The sequence below is a fragment of the Amphiura filiformis genome, chromosome 11 (genome assembly GCF_039555335.1).
Source record: "Amphiura filiformis chromosome 11, Afil_fr2py, whole genome shotgun sequence".
Taxonomy (NCBI): domain Eukaryota; kingdom Metazoa; phylum Echinodermata; class Ophiuroidea; order Amphilepidida; family Amphiuridae; genus Amphiura; species Amphiura filiformis.
The window spans coordinates 61,524,439-61,551,012 of NC_092638.1; the positions used below are offsets into that span (position 1 = coordinate 61,524,439).

Below are 26,574 nucleotides of genomic sequence, written 5' to 3' on the forward strand. Positions count from 1 at the left end.
ACCCAAGTTAAGGTTAGCTACTATTTTAAACTGTTGCAATTTGGTAGTTCACAGCATCTTTTCAAATGGTAGTGAGCTTTGGCAAAAACTGCATTGATCATTTCATAGTGAGTGTGAAGAAGAATTCAAATATCACAGATGTACTTTTGTAGGTCCTATGGTTCTTGAGTTATGTTGTAAAGAGGGCTAAAACAACAACACTTTTGTAAAATGTACATATTAACTCATTAACAACAATAAATTAAGCAAGTTTGCAAAGTATATGATTTCTAGAATGAACTTTTGCAAAACATGAAAGTGTAATTTTCAATAATATATTGATTTAGATGATAAAAATTGATTTTGGCTGCTTCTACCAACAATACTTAGTCTACCCTTAAGCCAGTCTATTCTCAAATAAAAACAAAGAGAACCTGCACAAAGTAATGAGTGTGTCATTTGATGAAATGAGGCAATACGTCATATTGCAAAGGATTCTGGGAAGGGTAAGATATCATGTCTGAGGTTGCCTCTTGATAGATGAGATACATCATTTCATTTCCAGTTACTGCACAAAAACTATGCAACTCTCTTCCTTTAAACATTTGGGCTATTCCAGTTGAAACCCATACACCCCCTATGGAAGGGGTGTAGGCCAATGAAGTCTCTCATTAATAGGTAACCCTATTTGATATTCACACTCCCTGTGTAGAAGATTAAGGTCATGTCTTCCAAAGGGGGTGTATTGATTTCAACTGGAACAGTCCATTGATGCTCTGCTTTAGTTAACACATTTTTAAAAGAATTTGCTTGAAATTCATTGTTTAATTGTGTGTACAATTAAAGCCATCATGTACAATTTCCATCAAATTTTAATATTCTTAACTATCAGCAAGGGTTTCTGTCCATTTTATGCCAAAATAATGAGGTAAAATAAACAGTTTTTTGACTGTTTAACATTGAGTTCTATGGGGGATTTGATGTTCAAAATTGCTCTGTTGACATACACAACACAACACAACAAAATTGACTGATAAGTGTAAACATTATAAACATGCCAGGTTTGAAAAATATTAACCAAGGTAGGTAACCTTAGGTTGATAGTATTGCTATCTTAGGTAGATAACATGCATTGCTATCTTAGGTAGATAGTATTGCTATCTTAGGTAGATAACATGCATTGCTATCTTAGGTTGATAGTATTGCTATCTTAGGTAGATAACATGCATTGCTATCTTAGGTAGATAGTATTGCTATCTTAGGTAGATAGCATGCACTGCTATTTTAGGTAGATAGTATTGCTATCTTAGGTAGATAGCATGCACTGCTATTTTAGGTAGATAGTATTGCTATCTTAGGTAGATAGCATGCACTGCTATTTTAGGTAGATATTATTGCTATCTTAGGTAGATAGCATGCATTGCTATCTTAGGTAGATAGCATGCACTGCTATTTTAGGTAGATAGCATGCACTGCTATTTTAGGTAGATAGCATGCACTGCTATTTTAGGTAGATATATATAGTATTGCTATCTTAGGTAGGTAGCACTGCCATCTTAGGTATATAGATAGTTCTGCATCCCTGGCCCACAATGAGCTTTTTAAAAATTGCCATGTAAAAATTCGACAAAGAAAATAGGTTTAATCTTTGGCTACATTCCTAGATTGCTTGAAAATTAGGTTATAACATCTATCATACTCATAAGTAAAATCCTCAAACAAACTTGACTTATTCTTTGTGCCGAATCCATTTAATTTCCATCTCATTCGAAAAATCCTATAAAACTTGTTATTCCTGACATAAGAATACTTTTATGTAGTAGCTGAAAACAAATAAATGCATCGGAGTTAGATAACCACTTTTAGCGACAGAAAAATATTTTGCTTGAGTTATATTACACAAGAATGTAAAGAAACTCTCTTTTTTTCTTTAAGCATATTTAATGATGCTTATAGCTAACTAAACATCTCATTACCATGTATTGTATATCAAAACATCATAAGTAATATACATAAGAATGAATGAATACAATCAGGGTTGCCAAATACAGGAATAAGTAGCCCAGTTAGGTGAGTTGGGTTATTACGAGCTCAGTTCTCATCGTACTGTAGAATTTTCATTGGTGATGAGAGTCAAATTTTTGTCAACTTTTTCCTCTTGCAATATTGTGGCCATGCACGCTTGTGATTGGCTGCTTGAAAATCAAGGTTAGCATTCACCAGGGAAGAACAAAAACAGAACAGCAACACTTCATCGTGATCGCGATATATCATTGCAGTACATTTAAATTTCATTGCGTGATGCTGTGGTGTAAAAAAACATCGCGCGATGTTGCAACGTGGAGTCTGAATCAGACTTAAAGCCATAATGTATGATCTTATAATATAAAATTGGTTAATTTTTTTCAAACCTGATTTTTTTGCATATTTGTAATGTTTACACATGTCCCAACTTGCACCTAACTGGAATCGGCCAAATTTCTTGTCTTTGTAGGTCAACAGAGCAAAGTTCGACATATTATCATAATTTAAAAATTATGATAATATGTCCTCCCATAGAACTGTGTGTTAAATGGCCAAAATAACCAATGGGGTTTCTTTCACTTTACCTTGTCATTTCAACCTAAAATGGACAGCAACCCTTCCTGTCAGTTATTACTAATATTATTTCAACATTTTGACGGAAATCGTACATTGAGGCTTTAAGTTAGGGCTAAGAGAAAAATTGGGTGAATTTTCGGTGTCTAAAAAAATTGCTAGCAACTCTGCACACAAGATGAACACTTCATACCGAACACAAATCTGAATCCACACTATTGTGATGTATTATTAATACACATGTATGATATATTCTTGACTATTAAAGATGGTTTATCGTAGCTGTGAATGAGAATGATTGATCTCGATGAATATTTTAATATCCATTAAAATAAAAAGTGACAAATAGTTACTGCTTAACCCTTTACCCCAACAATGTTAATACTGACAATGGGCTAGTCCATTTCAAATCCACACTCCCCATGTAGAAGATTTAGCTGAAATCTTCCAGAGGGAGTATGAGTTTTTAATAGAATAGACAAATTGGGTAACTTCCATTTGAAATACTCGCTCCAGTTGTGAAAGCCATAATACAGGGGAGTATAGGTTTCAAAATGATAAACCCTGACTAATTACATTTGAAAAACATACTCCTCCTGGGAAAGATATTTCCAAAATCTTCCACAGGGGTAGTGTGGATTTCAAATGGAATAGCCAAATACTTTGAACAAAAAATCTCATGAATTTTAACAATGGCGTAGACTTTATATAGGTATAGTTGATACCAACATGAAATATGTATGAAGGTAAGAATATACTTTTGTTATTCTAATTTAAACATCTATTGTTACACCTTAACTCTCAAGGGGTGTCGACAACAAGTTTCAATTATTTTCAAAATTTCAAAAAATTGCACAATTTTACATTTTCATGTGCATATTTGGAATCAGCATGAAAAACGCATTAAAATGAGTACAAACAAGCCTAGTATTGGCTCCCGAGGTTCTTGAGATAGCTCTTGGTATTTTGACAAAATATCCCAAAACTGACTTTTTATGTTGAAGCCTTTGGCCAGCATGCGGAGCATTAATATATTCTGGAAATAATTCATCACCTTCAATATATAGAAGCATACAATGGTGAGTAAGTGTTTAACACATGAAATGAGATATTATACCTGTTAGTGCTTATAACTCATCCTATGCAGTAAAACTGTTTTATTTTGCACAGTATTTAATTTCAAGAATTTTTATGTGTAGCCTAGATTTGCATATGAAATACCCATTTTTTTAAAAGTGTTTTGGCAAGTTTTGAAATTAGTTTTGAATACTTGGACCGCTCAATTTTCAGCATCTAAGAACCATTTTGATTGGTTATAAAGAGGTATATATCATGTATTGAGCCAATCAGAGGTATGGCAAGAATGATCAACAGAAATGAAGGGAATTTAAGCTTTAAATTGCTGACAGATCTATAAGTTCTATTTGATTGGTTACACATAATTATGATTATATCATGTCAGCAACCAATCATGGGCTCTGTAAGAAAGGCAGTAGTGGCCCCCATGAAAATGTTGACAATTGAGTAATTTGTGATATTAGAGGACAAACCAAAAGTTTTATAACATCCTAAACAAATGTCCTTTTGTTAAGGGGAAGCAGGGATGTAGTCAGCTTTCTTGGTCAGGGTGTACAAAAAATTTGGTATTTTACACAATTCTGGCCCATGATCAGTGGCAGCGCTACCGGGGGCATTTCCCCCCAAATATTTTTCTTGCCCCCCCACTTTTGAGGCAAACCCCCAAAATCACGTAAATTTCCACTTTTTACGGCAATTTTGCACAATGTGCCAATTTTGCCCCCCCTGAAAATCACTTTGCCCCCCCATGCCCCCCCTGAAAAAAAAATTCCTGGTGCCGCCACTGCCCATGATCTGGGTGGGAAACAGGCTCCTTGCCTCCTTTTCTTTTCCTTTGCCTTTCCTGATTTTCTCGTTCATTTTTCGTCAGAGGGCCACTTTTCTCTTTCATTTTTTGACAGGGGGCACTCTGTCTCCCATCACTGGATACACTACTGGGGAAGGGTTCAAAAAGATTATATTTGCAAATAATTAATTCAAATATTAGTAAAAGTTGATCTTTCACATTGGAATTGTGTACATTTGCACTTGTTTCCAGGGCATCACCAAACTTTTGGTTTGTTTCCTACCTGTGGAAATTTATTTGTTCAATAGTAAGCATTGACTTTGACAAAAAATGCAGTCATCATGAAAAATTTTGATAATAAATCAGAAACACCGTCATATTTTAAAATGACTTTTATTTGGAATACTATCAAGACACGCTTACATAGGCATGTCAGTGCTAATGTTAAGCTTACAAGAATATGCACTTTGCTCTAATATGTTCATTCCTTGACGGTGTCGGTGTGATACGATTACGCCAAATGAATTGCATGTTGGGAAAATTGATTTAAAGGTGCCGCTAAAACAAAAGGAGGCAGTTTCTAGTATTTTCTATATCAGATTAAAATAATTTGATTTTGATGTTTTTAGCAAAAAGCAGCATTAAAAAATATCTAGATAATCAAACAATCTAGAAAAGTCACGACTAAATTTTGTCTACATCAGACTCAATCCATATGAATATTCAGCAATTTGTGCAGAATTACCAACAAAATTCAGATGTGAAAAAGAAATGGCAAGAAATTGGGGAAAAGAGAGGAGAAAAAAGGTAAAACAAATCAATCTTTTTTGATGAGTGAGAACTATTTCTGTCTGGTGAACCATATGCAAATCAGTACTATACTTTGTTGAACTTATAATTGACAAACACTCAAATCGTAGATTAGAATGGTGAGCATGCAGTTGGGCGCAGCACCTGATGCTCTTTGCATAATGCGTGACTGACATATGCCTATGTGAATTGAAGTTAGAACTTTATTGAAGCATGCAGTAACAAAAACTGAATAATTTTTGCCAATTATATGCCGAACAAAGTATAGCCCCAGTGACCAAGGCAAACCTAAAGTGTTAGCCTCAGTGACCAAGAAAGTCCCACCCACCAGTGTCAGAAGGTATATGTCATGATATTTTGTCTCAGTTGTTTTTATTTTCTATCAGGTGGACAAATATAGGTCAGCTTTGAAGCAAAGCTACAATGGGCTATTCCATTTAAAATCCACACTACCCTTGTGGAAGATTTTGTAAATATCTTCCACAGAGGGAGTATGAATTTCAAATGGAATGAGCACATTAGCAGCTCCATTTGAAACTCACTCTCCCTCAGGGGAAGATTGAGATTGAATCTTTCTCATAGGGTGTATGAAATTCAAATGGAGCTGCCTAATGTGTTCATTCCATTTGAAATTCATACTCCCCCTGTAGAAGATATGTCCAAAATCTTCCACAGGGGAATGTGGATTTTAATAAAATGGTTGGCACACTCGTACTAAACAATTGAAATGCATGCCCTATCAAAATTGGTGAGATGAGTGAAACATGCTTCTCACCCTTCCCCACAGCGACAACTCTCTAGTCTGAAGGTTCCCTAGTCCAAATGCTCCTTAGTCTGAAGGTTCGCTAGTCTGAACACGTAATTTACCATTCACTAGTCTGAATTCTGAAAAAAGTTTGCTAGTTTGAATATCGGGTTCTCTAGTCCGAGGGTTCAATAGTTTGTGAATAATAAATAAGGTTCTCTAGTCTGAATAAAGAATAAGGGTCGCTAACCCTAACCCTACACCTTAACTCTAACCCTAACCCTTATTCTATATTCGGACGAGAGAACCTTCCTATTAACGAACTTTGGTTTTCGGACTAGCGACCATTCGGACTAGAGAACCTTCGGACTAGTGACCCTTCGGATTAGAGAGAAGTCATGTTCCCCACTCTCCATCTTTCAATGTTGGAGGGGCTCACAGACCTATTGACAACATGGCTTTGTCTAACATTGAATTGGGGATTCACCAAAAGACAGGCAAAGTGTGCCAACATTTTTTCCATGATGATTGTTGTAGGTTAATACAACAGTCATTTCATTCTGACCTACTCTCTCTGACTTGTGTTTGCTTTAAACAGCTTTACTTACATTGAGTTTGTAACCTGAAATGACTTGTATTGATTCTAACTTTTCCTGTTGCTTAATGCTCTGCATGCTTAGAAGCCATGCGCTTCAATGGAAAAAGTTCAAGTTTTGTGATATTTTCTCAAAATATCAAGAGCTATCTTAAGAACCACTGAATCAATACTAGGCTTGTTTGTACTCATTTGAATGCATTTTTCATGCTGATTCCAAATATGGTCATGAAAATTTACATTTCTGAAATTTTTGAATTTTGAATTTTTTTTTAACTTGTCGTCTGCAGTCGACACCCGCGTGAAGAGAGTTAAAGGAGGGAGGATAGGCCAATCAACAACTGCACATCCCCACTTTTTGCCCATAAAATTTGAGTTTTGGTATCAGTAGAAAGCCCATCTCCTGGACTATATGTGAAAATTATATTACAGGCTCCTTTTGATGGTGTTGGTTATCATTGGTAATTTTAAACTACTAAATGACAGATTCATCTCAAATTTGTGAACAGCACTAGAGTGGTGTTGCCAGAAAAATCTTCCGGAGGTAATTGGGAGAATGGGAAGTGAATTTCCTAGCATCTGAAATCTATGGTACAAAATGATGATTTTTTTTGCTCCAAATTAGAAAATGTTCCAATTTCGGCAAAGCCCAAGATTGGGGAGGGGGGGGGGGGTAAATGCATGTCAAATTTACCACTATTAGCTGCATGGCTATAGAATAATTTACCTGAAAATGTCTAGATATTTAATATAGAAACACACTATTAACCGCACTCCTCTCATTAGCATCCCATATCATGCCTGTGGACTTTTCTAACTGAAACCTGCTCAAGCATTCCCTATAAGTGCACTTGTAGACATTGATGTATGAAATTGGGTCAAAATTATGAATAAAATCATAGTAAAATGTCTACGAAATGGCTGTGATCTTTGCTCTAAGGCTACATTCCTAGTAATCTGGGTCAAAAATGTAAGACAATATTTTTGAAGCACTGTTGTTAAAATATTATGTAATTTAGCTCAATTTCCACATAAGTAGAATTTTGGCAGCTCCTATTTGACCTCAGGTAAAAAACAAGTTACATTGCTCCAAAAGTCAGGATTAGTTGGTTGATTTTCCGTTTTTTTTATAAATATGTTGCCACAGATGATATTAAAACACACAAGTTGACCACAAAATACAATAGTAAAGGATGATTTGCCAGGCTAATTTTGGAATAATTATATCCGGCTTTAATGTAGTTACGAATAGGAAAAACATTTTGCAAATTTTATACCAAAAATATGGAAATTTAAATGTTATTTGTTTACCTAATTAGCACTCCTCTAATTATATCATCCCATGTCATGCATGTGAACCTTTAAAACTGCAACCTTATCAAGTATTCCCATTAAGTGCTCTCAAGTTATGAAATTGGGTCAAAAATAATCTGAATAAATCATAGAAACAATGTCTAGGACCTGCCTGAGAAATGGCTATATGTGATGCGACCTGGTTCATGGGGGCCAAAGTCAGCAAATTTGAAATTGAAATATTAAGGTGACAAAAAAACAACTGTTTTACTGGCCTGACCGACACAGATTTTGGGAGAATTTTGTTTAGTTTATGCTAAAATCATGTAAAATCAGCCCTTTTTGGCCAAAATTTATTGATTTTGATTGAATATTTTTGAAAAAAATCAGAACACTTTTCAAAATGTGTTTTTTTTTATTTTGGTTTCCATATCTGTCAATTCAAGATGGCAAATTTACCATAGTATTACACACAGGGCAATTCTGAGTATGTGCTCTTTGAATCTAATATCTTTGCATATAACAGTTTGAGAATGCACCTGGGAAAAACAGCCACTGATTGCAACATTGTTTGCATGGAAATGGTCCTGTTTGAATTTCATTAAACATGGATAATATACAAATAGAACAGACTTTGTGTAAGTGAGTCGATGCAATTTGGCCAATGTCAGACGCATGTATCAAGGAGCTGTGTACAGTCTATATTGATATAGAACATTAACGACATAGACCGGAGCCTAGAGCCTTACACATAAAACGCCATTTCCTCAGAGAGAAGTCAATTTCCACAGAGAGAAGTTGACTTCAATTGCGACATAAAATTCAAATTGCAACTAAGGATTAGCATAAATTATTATTTGGTGGGGTGTTCAGACCAAGCAGAGAAGGGTAGTCAACGAAATAGTGAATTCTATTTCATACTTCACTTGCTGTTTCAATGTAATAACCATTACGAACTTCCAATTGCATGCTTGTTTACACTGCAAAATCGCATTTTGAAATAAAATTTAAATCAACAAAAATTGACAAGGGTCATCCTTTAAGTCTTAAGAGTTATAAAGTCTAGCTCTCTAAAAATGGCCTCATTCCAGTGCCATAGTTCATTAACCTCAATTAAACAATCATAGAGCAAAATTTGACATCAATTTGCGGAGTATGAGTTTGTATACCAAATTTTTCAAAGGTCATTTAATGAATGTGCAACTGTATTAGGGTTAAAGAAATGTGCCTTGATAGATGAGCATGTTGTTGATCCTAGTGACATATGCGCAATTCTGAGTATGTTCTCTTTGAATCTAATATCTTTGCATATAACAGTTTGGAGAATGCACCTGGGAGAAAGCAGCCACTGATTGCAACATTGTTTGCATGGAAATGGCCCTGTTTGAATTTCATTAAACATGGATAATATACAAATAGAACAGACTTTGTGTAAGTGAGTCGATGCTATTTGGCCAATGTCAGATGCATGTATCAAGGAGCTGTGTACATTCTATATTGATATGGAACATTAACGACATAGACCGGAGCCTAGAGCCTTACACATAAAATGCCATTTCCTCAGAGAGAAGTCAATTTCCACAGAGAGAAGTTGACTTCAATTGAGACATAAAATTCAAATTGCAAATAAGGATTAGCATAAATTATTATTTGGTGGGGTGTTCAGACCAAGCAGAGAAGGGTAGTCAACGAAATAGTGAATTCTAATTTCATACTTCACTTGATGTTTCAATGTAATAACCATTACGAACTTCCAATTGCATGCTTGTTTACACTGCAAAATCACAATTTGAAATCAAGTTTGAATCAACAAAAATTGACCAGGGTCATCCTTATAGGTCTTTTGAGCTAGACTTCAGAACTATTAAAATAGTTCTGAAGTCTAGCTCTTTGGTTCATTTTTTCCTAATAGTGGCATTTTCAATGATTTTTGTTCTGAGACTGAAGGGCAATTATACCTCTGTGCACCCCATGTTAAAGGGGCATGGTCCTGGGATGTGGGCTAATCTTTTCCTACATTTTCCTGTTTTCTATATTACATTGAAGCCTGCTATTAAAACAATGTCTTTCCAAAATATGAGTTGTATTGTTCTAGCAGTTTTAATATGAGAAGCAAAAACTTGTATAACAAATACCCCATAGGCTAGTTCATACACTTCATGCATGTGTGGTTACAACAATGCATCACGTTTTTGTGGTGTATTTCTGGTGTTAAATTTTCCTAATGTGATGAGAAAAAGAAAGCTTTCTTCTGATACCAAAATCACAGTTTTGATGAAGAAAAATGGGGGATGAGACCGTCAATCGGATCACACCCATTTAAACCATTAAATTAGAGAATTTAAATGACTTGATATAAAACAAATTACATCAATCCATATCCTGGTATCACGATCTTCACAATACGACATATAATTAAAAAGTAAATTGAAAAAATAACAGAAAATGTAAGAATTTTCCCCTGAAAAACTCTTAACTTGGTATGCTACCTAACTAATGAGGTTTTGAACATTTGATGATAGAAAAGTAACTTTCTATGGACCACGATGGCCTCATCCCAATGACATTGTTCAATAACCTCAATTAAACAATCATAGTGCAAAATTTGACCTCAAGTTGCAGAGTATGAATTTTTGTACCCAAATTTTCAAAGGTCATTCGATGAATGTGCAAATGTATTGGGGTTAAAGAACTGCGCACTGATGGATGGGGATGTTGTGGATCCTAGTATCATTCCTCTTTCAATCTCATTTTACTAATCCCATCTCATACTTGATGAATTACTTATACTCAGCCTCCGATAATTGACAAAAATGGTTCATTTTTTTAGTTATTAATGCGCGTGTTGCATTTGCGTTAATGAACAAAAGCATGCGACGCATTTTAGAAAATGGAAAGTGTCGATTTGCTTTCACCGATTCCGTGGCATTCAATACACCATTCAATATCGCTACACAATGTTATGAGTCGTGCCTATTATATTCGATCAAACTCTCTGATTTAAGGTAAGTGTTCGGGTGAAATAGAAGCTAGAGTCTATTTGTTATTTGAATTGATTGGTTCACATTCCTGTAATGAATCACACCACTTTATTAATACTTTGCACGCTATACTGCTAAGGCATGCAAACTATAACAGGTTTCATTATGTAATTTCAATACTTTTCCATTACGTCAAAAGACTTATCTGTACCAAGACTTTGCATGTATGTACTCATTTCAATGTTTTTCTCATCAATGCTAATCTAATGAAAAGTTTTGGTTTATTTGGATTCTTAAATTTATTAAATATTTTTGGATTTTATTTTATCCTGACTTTTGCATAATTACACACATAGAAGAGGATAACAATCTTTTAGCACTACGGATAAGTTCAAGCAGTTTAGAAATCCAAAGTTAAAGAATTCTTTAAAGAGGCAAATTTTGATCAAACTGGTATGATCCATCTACAGAAATATTTGTCATCTTTTTCATATCGTTATGTTTTTTCGCTCCGGATTTTAGCCTACTCACAATTCCAGATTAATATAACTCAATTTTGGAATTAGAAAAGTAATATCATGTTTTGCAAGATGAAACAGCACACTTCTAAATCTTTTAGTTGAACCTAACTGGAAAAAAGGTAAAATTCCATATCCAATTTTTGGAAAGGGCTCATAGCCTTATTTTGTATGCGGTCTTACAATAATGTTCAATAAAATTCACAGACTACACAAGACTAGTGTGAGGATTCAAATTCATGTACATATGCTAAAATATCACAACTCTTGATACCACTCTTTTGTCTTTTTTAAGCAAATTTTCATTATAAAAGAGAATTTGAAGCACCTTAGCTCAGATTCCGAGCCTTGATATGAGTCCTCAAAAAAGTTGCTATCTTAAAACAAAATGTGAAAACCATGAACTACCTTCTCTGAGCAGGGAAGTGCCACTAGGGTGATCAGAGGGAATGCGCAGTCTCAGGACCTGTGGTGATGATCAGAGGGTGTGTGCATGGGTTGTGCCCTAGTCACTAAACTGAACTTAGGCCAAAAAAAAATATTGTTGTGTTGCCCTCAACCGCCCGACCCTAAATCCTGGAAAATCAGGGGTGCAATTTTTTTTTTTTTTTTTGAATGATGATTTTTACAGATTTGTTCAAAAAATCAAAGTTTTTCCCTTTAAATTAATATTTTATTGAGAGACTAGTCTTTAATTGATGTCTAACGTGTATCCAGAAGTCAAAATTGACAAATGTCTCCTAATTGAAGAAGTATTATTTAATATTTGAGGGGATTTAAAAAAATAAAATAAATAAATAAATAAATAAATCCGACCATCCTACCCAACTTTCCCATTTTCCCACTTGAGGGCAACACAACAATTTTGTTTTTGGCCTTATGTTATATCATGAGGGCTCTGCGGTCACTAAATATTGCACGATCAGAGTGAAAGAGCAGTCCCAGGATCTGTGGTGATCAAAGGGAGGGAGTAGTTTCAAATAGAATAAACACTTGACTTAGGGAGTATGAGTTTCAAATAAAATAGACAATTGGCTAACTTCCATTTGAAATACTCACTCCAGTTTGTGGAAGATATAGGTAGAGCCATAATACAGGGGGAGTATGAGTTTCAAAATGATTAACCCTAACCAATTACATTTGAAAAACAAACTCCCCCAGCAGAAGATATATCCAAAGTCTTCCAACAGGGGGAGTGTGAACTTTAAATGGATTTGCCCATTACTCCCTTCACATGTTTGTCTCATCATTGGTTTTAATTGCTCCCACGGATTATGTCAATATCATCCATACACACCACTCCCCAAATTCATCAGAAGGTCCGCTTTTGTCGGGCAAGCTTTCACAGAAATTGAATATCTGGAAATGTTGGATGGCGGTTTATGTCATGATCATAATATGTCTTTGTTTGAAGGCTGTAATGCTGACTCCTTCCTAACAGTGACCTGTTTTTGTGCTTCAACTTTTCACCACTTTTGTGAAGTCGGTCATCCTTTTTGCAAAAAATTGTAAAGGGGGAAGCTGCCCCCTCCCCCCTGCCCTGTGAGTCTTGTCCCCTCTTGCCTCTGTATGATACTGACCGTACTGATCAGGCCTGTATGCAGGGGGGTGCACCCCACCCCCAAATTCGGAAAAGTCTACAAAAAGTCCTAAAATTTTAGAATTTGCGAGCGTATTGAACAAAAAAATCAGGTATTTTACAATTTTTTGGACAAAAAATGTCCAAATTTTAGCAAGAAAGTCTACTTTTCACAAAATTGCCCCCCCCCTTGGAAAACAAGTCCACTTGTTCAAAATCAGCACCCCCCCCCCAATGAAATCCTGCGTAGGGGCCTGGTACTGATATTTTTAAATATCTTAAAAGATTTATGGGCCTTTTTTGTCCTTCATAGCCCATTTTTGACAATTTTATCAAATTTTGCACCTTTTGGAAGTTGCCTTGCCCCCCTTTCACCCCAACCTTCCCTGGAAAAAGTCCTGGCATGCCGCTGTCCACACCCACATCCACAAATGAAATCCTGGCTACCCACTTGATATCATCATTATAACTAATATCTTGCCGCATGCACTGATTACACTATCTAATGGTATCGTGTTACCTAAACATCTTCTTACTTCATCATCATTAATAGCATATTGTCATTCCAATTTTGCACGCTTCTGTTTTTCAACCTGTTTTCCAAAAGCCATCAAATTGACTCTACCCATACAATACGTGCCCTGCCTGTGTTATGATACCCGGGCATTATGTTAGTGGGGCAACTACTTGTATATGTCATTCATTAAGGAGAAGATGGGGTAATATTATGACAGGTTAAAGAGCTTTAAGGCTGACATAGTTTGGGCTGTGTATAGAGAGATACCTAATAGCCTCACGTGACAGCTCCTTAATTTGCAAGATTGGCTTCGAATAGGGAGGGTTGCTGTAATATTTCAGAGCAAGGGTGCGATGAGCACCACATTAAGGTGACGGCATGGAGTGAGCAAGAAGCCCAATGTCAGGTCTAAGGGTTAACAAGCACCCAATATTTTATTACTCTGCATACTGGCCATACGCTTCAACATAAGAAGTCCAAGTTTTTAGATATTTTCTCCAAATATCAAGAGCTATCTGAAGAACCACAGAACCAATGCTAGGCTTGTTTGAAATCATTTTAATGATTTTTTCATGGTCACGACCATTTACAATTCTGACATTTTTAACTAAAAAAAATAAAAATGAAACTTGTTGTCTGCAGGCGACACCCACGTGGAGTGAGTTAGGGACCGTTCACAAACACTTGTTAGGGGGGGCCTGATGCAAAATTTTCCTGGGAAAATTGAGTTTATATGCTTTTCTATGGGGTTGACCCATAATTTTCATATCAAAAAGGGGGGCCCTGAAATTTGTGAGATCTGGAAGGGGGGGCCTGACAAATTTTCGCGCCAAAATTTTGTTGCATCAGTCCCCCTAACAAGAGTTTGTGATTGGTCCCTTATTAGATGGGTGCTTTTTAAAGCAATTACACCCAAGGAGTACCGACTCCACCATGGGTCACTCTTGGAGGGCAAAATAGTCACGATTAAGCCTATTTCGCCATGCGCTTGCCTGTTTACATTGTGCAAGTAGTGCATTGTGCCGATAATATATGCCCAGTGTTACATGTGTATATCTTTGTAAAGCTTGAACACGTAAATCTTAGGAGGATGTTTTCCGAGGAATTTCAAATTCACCCAATTGTGCGTGCAAGACACCTTGTGTCACCCCGGAGAATTGGAACACACATTATCCGATCTTGACAAAGGCTTAGCAATCAATCAATCTTTACGCCAGGGGAATGGGGGCAATTTAAGGGCAACGCCAATTTTATAAGCTTACATTTTCACGGTGGATTTATTTTCACATATTTCGCTGTTTGACATAGGCCCACAAAGTCAACACCCTGCGAAAGTGCTCCAAAAAGAAGCTTAATTACAGAGCTTAATTACGGAGTAATCTACATCTGTGAAATCATCAGCCCATGAAAAAATGTTACTGAAGCTTGCAACAGTGAAAATATCTATATGTGAATATATTGGCTTAATTGACAGTATCTGTTTTCTAGGAATATAGGGGAACACAAAGTTTCTTTTACAAAAAAGTGGGAACACAAAAGTATCAATACAAATTGGAGAAATGTGGAACATTATTTTTGAGGGAACAAAATCGGGACAAGATTTTGAACTCCGTCTTGAACTTTAATGTGATTATTGATCCGTCCATTAGTGGCATGCATGCAGTTGATTGAGTTCAATTAAATATCAATTCTTTTGACTCAAAGACTGAGATCACAAATTACTAAGTCTGACACAGCTCATTAGCTTCCATTTAAATCAGCGATACTAGCGAATGAGTCAGAAAAAACAAAAAAATTGGAGGGATAGGTGAAAAGTAAACGATAGGCCCTACATGCATGAATAAAATATTCATTAGTTTTTATTTTTCATTTTAAACATTAGCAAAAATGAAGAAAAAAAACCCAAAACAGTAGCCTAGTGTTGTTCCAATGAAGCTCTGTTCAATAATTGCATGTATAAGTGTTGGTGTCAATATGGACAAACTCCCCAAACTTTTTGACAAAAATGTGACATCTTACCCTATATTATAGGCTGTATTCAGTCTTATCATTTGCATACCTATTTTCTTTACAAATATGTGATATTATCAAGGAGAATGAGTCACATGTCAGCCCTGTTTCTAAAGAGGATATTTAGAGCTTTCAGAAACAGAAAACCCCATGTTGATACGACTTTTCTTTGTGAAGTTACGTCAATTTATCAATCACTTAAAACAATATAAAACGAAAGAAATTTAACACTTTCTTTGCCAATATATCAAAATCAATATAAGCGACATCCGACTCATTTCCCTTGATCGTGTCACATATGTAAAAATATGATTTTCATGATTTTGTTGATTTTAGCGAATCACTGACAGTCCTGATAGAAACCATAGCTCAAAATTAGACCTTATTATTATATCTGTTAAGTACATGACTTATAATTATATGTAGTTTTTGTACACAATACATATTCAAAGTTCATTCTATCCAAAGCTGGGGGTAGGTGCGGGGCTGCATCCCTAATGTCAATCTGAAACAAAGTCCATTTTTTTGGAAAAAAAACCATTTGCATTGATAATCAGCCCTCTTTTATGGAAAAATTTACAAAAGGTCCATTTTTTCCAGGAAAAATATTGAAATTAGTCCTTTTTGAAAGGAAAACTTCACAATATGGTCCACTTTTTAGCTACTTGCACCCCCTCCCCAAATAAATCTTGGCTATAGGACAGATTCTATGCATGTGCTTTTTATATTGGATTAAAGGAACCATGCCCTGACAGCTCATACAGCTTATATTTTTCACCGCAATAAAACAGAATCAACACAACCACACATAGAATAGACCCATTTAGATGTGAATGAACACACGTCTGTACAAATGCTCATTGCCAATTTCCCATTTCAAATAGCTTTGGGCAACACATCTCTGGTCTCGTTTCAGATGAAGATTATCATATATGTGAGGATCAATGAAGTGCAATTTTATGGATCACATGAGAGTAAGTTGTATTTTTGGAGTGACAAGTTGTACATTACACCAAGCAAATTTTTCCAAATTGGCAAAGTTGGTCTGCTGACCCAGGGTTCGAATTGGGCTGTATCGCATAGCAGTTTGCTCCACATTTACTGCTACCCAATTTTGCATTTGTATAGCACTTTTTATAGTGCTTTAGTATATGGAAGTATCCTGATTATGATGAATTAGCCAAAAACTGCTACGCAAAATTTTTTAACAAATTATATACTCCTATACTTCATTAACCCCATGAGAACTAACTGCCTATTGGTCAAAAAGGAGTTTTCATTATCAATTTTGTTAGAATAATTTCACCATGCAAAAAAATTGGGTGAATTATTTGCAAAATAATATTCTGATTAGTGATTAGAATGAAGATATCATGTAATTGACCAATCAGAGGTAATTAGATCGGCAGGTAGTGCTCAGGGGTTAAGACAAATGCATATGAAACAATAGGCAACATGTACAAATTTGAAATATTTTCGGTATTTCCAAGACAGCAACGTTATCCTGGTGTCCTGGGGACATGGGTGACATCCCCCCTCCTCCTACATTTCACATTTACCTCCTGAAAAGTAGATCTTTTTGTTGACTTGGGGAGGTGGGTCGCACACCCACACCCCCTGGATATGGACCTGTTAAGGATCAACTACATGGTGTACTTATTAGTGAGTTGCATTTTTATTGAATCAAATTTAAACCAAGCTTGACAAATACAGAAAACATGCATATACATGAATGCAGATTCAATTGCTGAATTTCATGATTCATTTCTCAAACCCTAACAGCCTAGCTTGCCCCATATTAGCAGCATTCAGATTCAGAGTCAAATCACATGGTGTTTGCTGTTGCTAAATCATGCAAAATCACCCCCTTTCGGCATTTGGTTGATTTTACAGCAATTTTAACTTGTATTTTCTAAAATATTTTTAAGAGGAGGAATTCTACCCCCCCTGAAAAGTGCATCTTTTTGTAGATTTGGGGAACCCGCAACCCTCCTGGCCTAGCTTGCCCCATATTAGCAGTATTCAGATTGAGATCTGTAGAGCAAAGTTTGTTTATCTGTTGCTAAATCATGCAAAACCATCACCTTTTGGCATTTAGTTGATTCCACAGTAATTCTAATTTCATATTTTCTGATTTCACCTGAAATATCTTTACGAGGGGCTATTCTGCCCCTCTGGTTATGCCCTGGAGAATTATCACATCCATATTTATTAATAAAGGTTGAAATTACTGACCAAATATGATTTTACTTCCATATTAGTGTGACCCTTGCCATATTGTCCATTGCCATAATTGTCTATGGCTATGAGCGATATGACTTTGTGGTCGGATGCTCTTGATCTATCTACCAGTTCATCGGTGCATAAAGCATTACATGCCCTAGACTATGTAATCAGTTAACTGTTAAATTACTAAATAGACTACGAACATCACCACTGTCAACTGGCATTCTATATAATGGTCTGAGGGGTGAAGTATTAAGTGCTTGCTTAGTGCTAAGCTTGATAAACAATATTCACAAGCAAACAATAAACAACAAGCAAAACACTATTTGAACCTATCAACTGACCATGAGGATGTGCCGCAAACACATGTCACATTTTTGGCCTTTTGGTGTATCAATGATCCCCCTTTTTAGGCCACTTAAGGAACAACCCAAAAGTTCGATGAAGCCCTATAAAGTCCTTTCATTAGGGAGGGAGGGGGGTCAAAAAGTCTGATTATGTTTGTAAAGAAGTAGTTAAAACATGGGTCAAAGTTGATCTTTTTTTAAGGATTTAATATGTAATTGTAAAATTTTAGTATTTTCTTAAGTACGATATTGACATTTTACAGTGGTTGCTTCAAAATGATTTCAAATAAATAGAGTGCAGTACTCGCAACCTGCAACTTTAAAGCAGCTGTATCAAGCACTTTGATTCTTTTTTATTTGAAAATCCAGCAAGTCCTAATTTTTTATGAAGAAAAATATTTCAAAATAAAATAGAATGATTGTTTCTTAAACATGTTTGATATGCTATGTCGCACCCCTCTACAACCCCATCGACCATATCGACGGCCCTGTGCCCAATGAATGGAATTTTCGATATTTGACACTTACGTTAGAGTGGAGGGGGAGGGGGTTAGCATTCTAACGAAAGGACTTTCGTTTATAGGGTTTCATCAAACTTTTGGGTTGTTCCCTTATGGCAAATATGGATGAGGGTAATTTCTATAATTTGCCTCAATTTTTTTGGAAAATAGCCAAATTTTACTTCACCGGCCTAAAAAGTTGTAAATTTTGCCAAATTTTTGACTTTTGGTTTAACAAAAATTATGACTGCAGTCATACAAATTGTAGCAATTAACCCAGGATACTTATGAACATTGCAACGTTTAAATGTTATCTAAAATCCATTGCAATTAAGGGGGTACTACACCCTTGTGGTAAATTTGTGAAAACTTTTGCATTTTTCTCGAAAAATAATAACACACTGGTAACAAAAGTTATGTATATTATTGGGGCAAGGAATCCAATTACTACACTGAAATTTCAGTGACTCAAGACAAGCGGTTCAGTAGATATAATAGGAAATGAGGTACATCCTAGCGGTACCTTATTTCTTATCATAAATAACGAACCGCTTGTCTTGGGTCACTGGAATTCCAGTGCAGTAACTGGATTCCTTGCCCCAATAATATGTATAACTTTGTTACCACTGTGTTATTAGTTTTTGAGAAAAATGCAAAAATAGACACAAATTTATCGAGGGGTGTAGTACCCCCTTAAGTTATTGAGATATTAAGAAAGGACAGAAAGGACTGCTAATACCAGTAACATGTAATCACACACACCCTCCAGGTGTGTTGATATGATAGGGTACCAACTAACATAAGAAAATCCACTAATAGTCTATTTTAGTTACAAGCTTAATTGTTTTTGTGATTGCAATAAATAGCATCTTTGTTTTCAATGCCACACCAGGCTATTCCAGTTGAAATCCATACACCCCCTATGGAAGACATGACCTTAATCTTCTACACAGGGGGTGTGGATTTCAAATAAGATTACCTGCATGGGTGACTCTATATGAAATCTACACCCCCCAGTGCATGGGTGACTCTATTTGAAATCTACACTCCCTGTGTGGGAGATTAAGGTCATATCTTCCATAGGGGGTGTATATGGTTTATAAATAGCCCATTTTCCGTTAAGTCAGTGAAAACGCTGCTTTTGAGACCATTATTGAACGATACAATTAAAGATATTTTATAATCTGTAGGTTATTACACTGGATAGCGGTTGGAGGGTCAAGTGCATCTTTTTGTATTTGTGATGTGATCAAGCAAAATGTTGTTTGGTGAGCAATAGGCTATATAAAAATTAACTCTCTTCACACGGGTGTCGACTGCAGACGACAAAGTTTCAAAATTTGTTCAAAAATTCAAAAATTTCAAAAATGTAAATTTTCATGACCATATTTGGAACCAGCATGAAAAATGCATTAAAATGAGGACAAACAAGCCTAGTATTGGTTCAGTAGTACTTATGATATCTCTTGATATTTTGAGAAAATATTTCAAAAACTTGAACTTTTTGGCTAGCACGCAGAGCATTAAGTTTTTAATTTCACCGTAAATGCCATTTTCATAGCTTTATTTCACTGAAAACTCCATCACAATTGGACTTACGGTATATGGTCATTTTGATGTTGCTCAGAACACAAAAATAATGAAGGAAGTTGACTGCTATTATTGACAATATTTCAAAATCAACATTGGGTTATTCCATTTAAAATGGAAGATTTAGCTCAAGTCTTCCACAGAGGGAGTATAAGTTTTGAATAGAATAGACAATTGGGTAACTTCCATTTGAAATATTTACTCCAGTTGTAAAAGATATAGGTAAAACCATAATACAGGGGGAGTATGGATTTCAAAATGATTAACTTCGACCAATTACATTTGAAAAACTTACTCCCCCTGTTGAAGGTATTTCCAAAATCTTCCACAGGGGTACTGTGAATTTCAACTGGAATAGCCCATTTAGCAACACACTGCTCATTCAGGTTGATCACATCACATAATCAGATACCCTAAATAAGTTGCCAATTTGGTTCAAATCACCATGGAAACGCAATGAAACCATCACATACATGAATAAACCATAGACACACATGTGCTATGCTTCAACCAGTGGCATAGCTAGCACTTTTTCATCAGAGGGTGGGCAAAGGCGGTGGGGGGGTCAAGACAACTTGTAAGGGGGAAAACTTTGATGAAAATAGTAAAAGAAATATTTAAAAGGCCAAACAATCTTAAATATCAGGGTGGCCAGCATCCCACAGGGGTGGGGACAAGACTTCTCACAAGGGGGCAGATGTCCCTCCTTGGCTACGCCAATGGCTTCAACATCTTTATTGAAACATAGGGCCTAATGTTCTTTTGCAAAATGTTGCATGATTTGGAAACTAGCTTAGTTTGTTTGTTTTTGAGAAAGACGTCACATCGACATGTTTACTTTTAAATAAACATGTTGACAAGAACTCCATTAAGCATGATCCGTGTACCGATGTAGCAAAATTGCAACATGTGACATGAATGTGTCTTAGTTGGGCTGAATCTTTCGTTGTCTACCAACTGGGAATATTATTAAAGCCATATTATAACATTTGCTGAGGAGAACGCCCTCAATTTTTTTTTTTATTCTGGTTTTTACACGATTGTAATGTAGTTTAGTCAATAAAGATACTCTGCAAAAATCAAGACTTTAGGTGCTGTAGTTTTGTCAAAATCTGAGATTTTGAATAAAACAATGGAACCGGCATTTTATTATTACGATGGAAATATTAGTCGAACACGTATGCACAGTACGTACACGGCGTGCGGGGTACACATACACACCCCCCCAGAGGATTGTACCGTATTACAACTGCGGGAGTAACATGCATGGGCGCTAGTAGTAAATTTCAATTTTCTATGCTTTACCTCGCTTGTTCGGCTCAAAATTAGAAGGGGACATATCTGACAGTAAAAGCTAACATTTTATGGAAAATAAATACTAATCTATTTTTACAAAAATGTTATAATATGGCTTTAATGTGTTATGCTTGTTAAAATAACGACTGAAAAATATAGTTTTAAAGAGAACATTGCGAACCATAGTGCAACTTACGATGCACTTAAGTCTTCACATGATCGTGCGCTGAATGTTCTAAAACTATGTGTCAAATAACAAACAGAGGTCGAAAGGTTAAATTTGACATAACAGGACCGAATCAAACCTCCATGTTCTGGTTCTGACACACGATTTGCCTGGGCATTTCTCAGAAAGTTGACAACTGAGAGCCTCAGTCTAGAATATATTTTGCATGATTCCTCAAGAACCACCGTCTCATGGGAATAAACAGCATCTGAAATCTTCATGACTCTTTGGTGTGGACACACACATATCTTCGAAATTTGACCCCTACATGAACTTTGACCACAAGTGACCTCCTCTTTACTTTTAACATGTTCCCCTCCTCTTTTCACCAAATTTGAGTCTAATCATTTATTTCAAATTTGACCCCTAAATGACATTTGTCCTCAACATTCTTCAAAGTATTATAAGCCCTCCACCCAATGATCAGTGTTACCAAGTTTGAGTTCCCTAGTAATGATACTTTTGGAATGGCATCTATTTTACAAAACTTTAATCAAATTGATAACATACACATATATTACAGATACACATACATACATAAATAGTGATTGTACTAGATGCCACAGTAATGTGTTTTACCAAACACGAATATCTATGCCTGTGACCTCACCTAACCCCCTTCCCCTATTCACAAACAAAAACTATTACAGATACACACACACACCCCCATACACATCCCGACAGAAATAGTGATTGTATAGTACTATCTTAGTCTCTTTCTGAACAATGTCTCATTTCACATAATAGCCAGGATTAATACCAGACTCATCTCCATAGTGGAGGTCACTTCAAATCATCCCAAAGTCACGTAGTTAAGGATCGTTCTCTATATTCCTAAACCATTTAAAGATTCTGCCTGTATATAAGGAATAAGCTTTGAATAAGTGTACTCCCAAAGCAAAACACATTATCTGCCTAGTAATCAACAAAGCAGTTACAGCAGTTTGACTCGGGAGGACAAAGTACAGCCATATAAACACTTTAGTACAGACTTTTCACACTGCATATAAACAACATAAATATTTGCTACTCACATCTTCCAATGCCTCAGGTAAGCCGCTATCCACAGCTAGTAACCTCTGGCTCTCCGAGTTGCAATTCATCGTCTCCGAGCTGCAGGGCTGAAGATATCCCTCACACAGAAGATCCACATTGATTTCAACAAGTTGATCCTCCATCTTTTTAGGCTTCGTCTCCTGTTGTCCACTCTCTACTGGACTATTTCCTCCACCACCGCTACTGACCGTTATACCGTTTCCGGTCACTACAGACGCACCGGGGTTGTCTTTTCCATCCGTTGTCGTCACATCAATATGCTCTTTACTCTCATCCGCTCCAGTAATCAATTCCTTCAAACTGCCCATACTAGCGGTACTGACCACACTAACTCCCGCGCTGGCAACACTGGCCGTACTGTCCTGTCTGACCACAGCGCTAGCGACACTGGTGACACTGTCTTGCTTGGCAATGCCCGGTCCAGCTCCACTGGTTGTACTGGTCACACTGTCCTGCCTGGTAATGCTCGGTGCAATGCTACTACTACCCACACTGGACGAACTATCCTGCCTAACTAGATTTGACCCAGTACTGGCTACGCTGGTAACACTATCCTGTTTAACCCATACGGCCTCCTCACCGTCACCACCGGAAGAAGTTCTTTTCTGGCACTCCTGTTGCTCCTTCTTAAGATCTTTTGACGACACAAATCGAGTTGGCCCTGAGGTGGAACATTTAGGCTTTTTAGCTACAGGTGGTGGACAGCCACTTTTAGTATCAAATGTCCTAACCGGAGGAGGAGGTTTTTCTTTTTTAACAGTTGCTTTATTCTGAGATTTCACTTGGCCTACAGGTGATGATTTCTTCTCGGCAGAAAACTTCACTTCTTTCTTTACATCCTGAGAGGATTTTTTATTATTTGCACTTTTATTGCTGGAACGACAACCGTCTCCTTCGTCGTTCCCATTTTCAGGGATTGTTTCTAGAGTTTGACTTGACACCAATTTCCGTCCCAACGTAGATATTTCCGTCTTGTTCAGATTGTTATTCGGTTCCACACCCCCGCCGACAACTGGCGCACTAACTTGAGGCGTTCTTAACATATTCTTACTATCATCCCCTTGCTTCTCAGATTTCTCTTTAGTTGAATTTTTATTTTCCACGCACTGATGATTCCAGTCTTGTTCCGATGATGATGTCCCTGGTGTGATATTGTCCTTGCTTGGATTTGAGGCATCGGTGTGATTTTTCTGTCTCTCATTACGAGACATCTTGGTTGTCTCCGACACAGTACTGCTGCTATCAGAAACAGGTATTCCTTTACTCGGCATACTGCCAGTCATTTCCATACTTCACACCATAGCAACCTGCAAAGAGAGCACACAAAAAAACCCAGATACAATAAGGTTGGTACGTATGTACGTCGAGAGGGAAGTAACATGTTAGCTAAACTTAAGAAGGACGTACTTGTGAAACGAGATACCTTGGATGTGAGAGTAACAAACGCCATTGGGTACCCACACGCTGAGAGATGAGCTAAGTCATACACGTGTGTCTGACTGCCCTGCCGGTGTGTGTGCATGCATGTGCGTGCTAGCTAGCTAGCTATAGAGCAGAGATGTGGGCTTGCTGATATATTGGAATTGACGAGTGATATTTATGAGGACCTGACTGCCACTGATGATGAGTGGAGTTGGATATTAACCAATTAACTGATCAAATCCTTTATAAGAAAATAGTACACTTCAGCGAAGTTACTGATACAATATGCTTTATAGAATACAAACAATTTCACTCAAGCACAAACATGCACAGTCACACCACAGTTTTTAAATAAATACAAATTCAGTGTTTTTAAATTAGAATTATGGAAATCTAGTATTTCTATGCTATGGCTCAGCACATGGTGTAATGCACTGGTTCACCCTCAATGATCTGTAGTAGATTGACTGTCGGCAAACCAATTATTGTGCAGTTAGCGTGCAGTTTACAAACATCACACCCGAAATGCGCCCTCTCCAAATATGTTATGACATCGTGGATTATTGACGATAATGTTGCACGTTGACTCGTTGTTTCCGACTTGACTTTGAGTAATTTGTTTTAAGGAAACGATATTGTTTTTCGAGACAGTAATGACAAAAAAACGTCTGCAAGATGGATGACTTTGTACAAGCATAGGAATGTATACAATACATTATATGAAGGCATCTAAACACTACATAGGATGATAAATCTTCAAATGGCAGTGTGTTGTTATGTCATATGACGATGCAAGCCGATACATGTTGCTCATCAAATATTTTAAAGCGATACAAAGTCTGGATAAATAGATTTATAACTACATATTAAAACCTCCTCTATTATTAGATGCAAGCAATGGGCTATTCCATTTAAAACCCACACTACCCCTGTGGAAGATTTAGCTAAAGTCTTCCACAGAGGGAGTATAAGTTTCTAATAGAATAGACAATGGAGTAACTTCCATTTGAAAAACTCACTCCAGTTGTGAATGATATAGGTAAAGCCATAATTCAGAGGGAGTATGGGTTTCAAAATGATTAACTCTGACCAATTACATTTGAAAAACATACTCCCCCTGTGGAAGATATTTCCAAAATCTTCCACAGGGGTAGTGTGGGTTTTAAATGGAATAGCCCCATATCAGTTCTGAGGAGCTGTGAATTTCCAGACTCTTCTAAATTCTAGTCTGTGAATGCAAATACTCCTACTAATATAACTTCTTACTGTATTTTTAGCTAGTTTTGTTTCAAAATGCTTCCATGCATTTGTTTACATGTTGTGATTTAAACATTTCCATTTAGCTACAACAATATAATATCTTTAAAAAACAGTGGACACAGTTATGCTGCAAGTTTTTCGGGTAATTCTGCTTTATTGCATCATTTTGCACTTCAAAAACAAAAATTGCACAGATAGAATTTTAATTTGCACAGATGAAGTTGAACTATCTTAATGTATCAGCTTGCCTAAGTGTTTTATTTGCTGCCAAAATTGAAACAAGTGAAAAAAATGTGAAATCACAGACCCGGGTATGTGATTTCACAGACAGGTCTATGAATTCACAGTGCTCCTGAACTGATTTGTTGCTGATTTAGGATATAAGACTTTTTTAAACAAAATGAATAAAGTTGAATTTCATAATCCATGAATGGAACTCTATAATCTCACAAGTTTTGAAAATTAGGCTTACTAGTTAATGAGATAAGGCACTAATTAGTTTGATACCATGATTTTATATACCTCCCGCATGAAAACCTTGCTCTGTGATTTGGCCTACTGGCATATCATGATAAGATGACATCAGGCCTGTAACAAATCGCCAACCCACAACCAAAAAAAAAAATCCCCTCTTTTGACCCCAAAAATAGAGATTTTTATGCCACTTTTTCAAAATCCGCCCCAAGTCCACTTTTTCAAAGTCAGCCCCCCTTATAAATCCTGGTTACGGGCCTGGTTGACATAGGCCACTGTGTAACTACAGTTGCCTATTCTATCTGTCGTTTCACATACAAACACCATCTCTGGTTGTCGTATGCGTTGATTTGACATACTGGCGAATCATGGGACATATCACAGTTGAACGGTCAATTTTTGTTTGATTTGATATATAATTACTCCTAATTACCAATTGCATTTTTGGTAGCATGCTCATAGACTGTACAACACTGATAGCCAAATTACACTTTATCAACATTGGGCTAGACTTAAAGGCCCATTCAGTGATTTGCTCATCCGGACGATCATAAAAATCATCAAAATTCAGATTTTGGTACCTTTGTCATTGTCATAGATGTGCTAACATAGCTTGCGAGTGGTTCTGCTGAAAGCTGTGTATTTAAGACAAAATAAGACATTTTACACGAATCTGTAATTTAGATAC

General features: G+C 36.5%; 1 protein-coding gene across 1 annotated transcript in view; it reads right to left on the bottom strand.

Moving 5' to 3' along the window:
• The window catches only part of LOC140165108 (uncharacterized), a 453,311-nt gene that overhangs the window by 239,865 nt on the left and 186,872 nt on the right, over positions 1–26,574 (bottom strand). The window contains exon 3 of the mRNA XM_072188535.1: positions 22,709–24,037. Coding sequence (XP_072044636.1) covers positions 22,709–24,019 — 1,311 coding nt within the window. The 5' untranslated portion in view covers positions 24,020–24,037. The remainder of the gene's footprint in view (positions 1–22,708; positions 24,038–26,574) is intronic.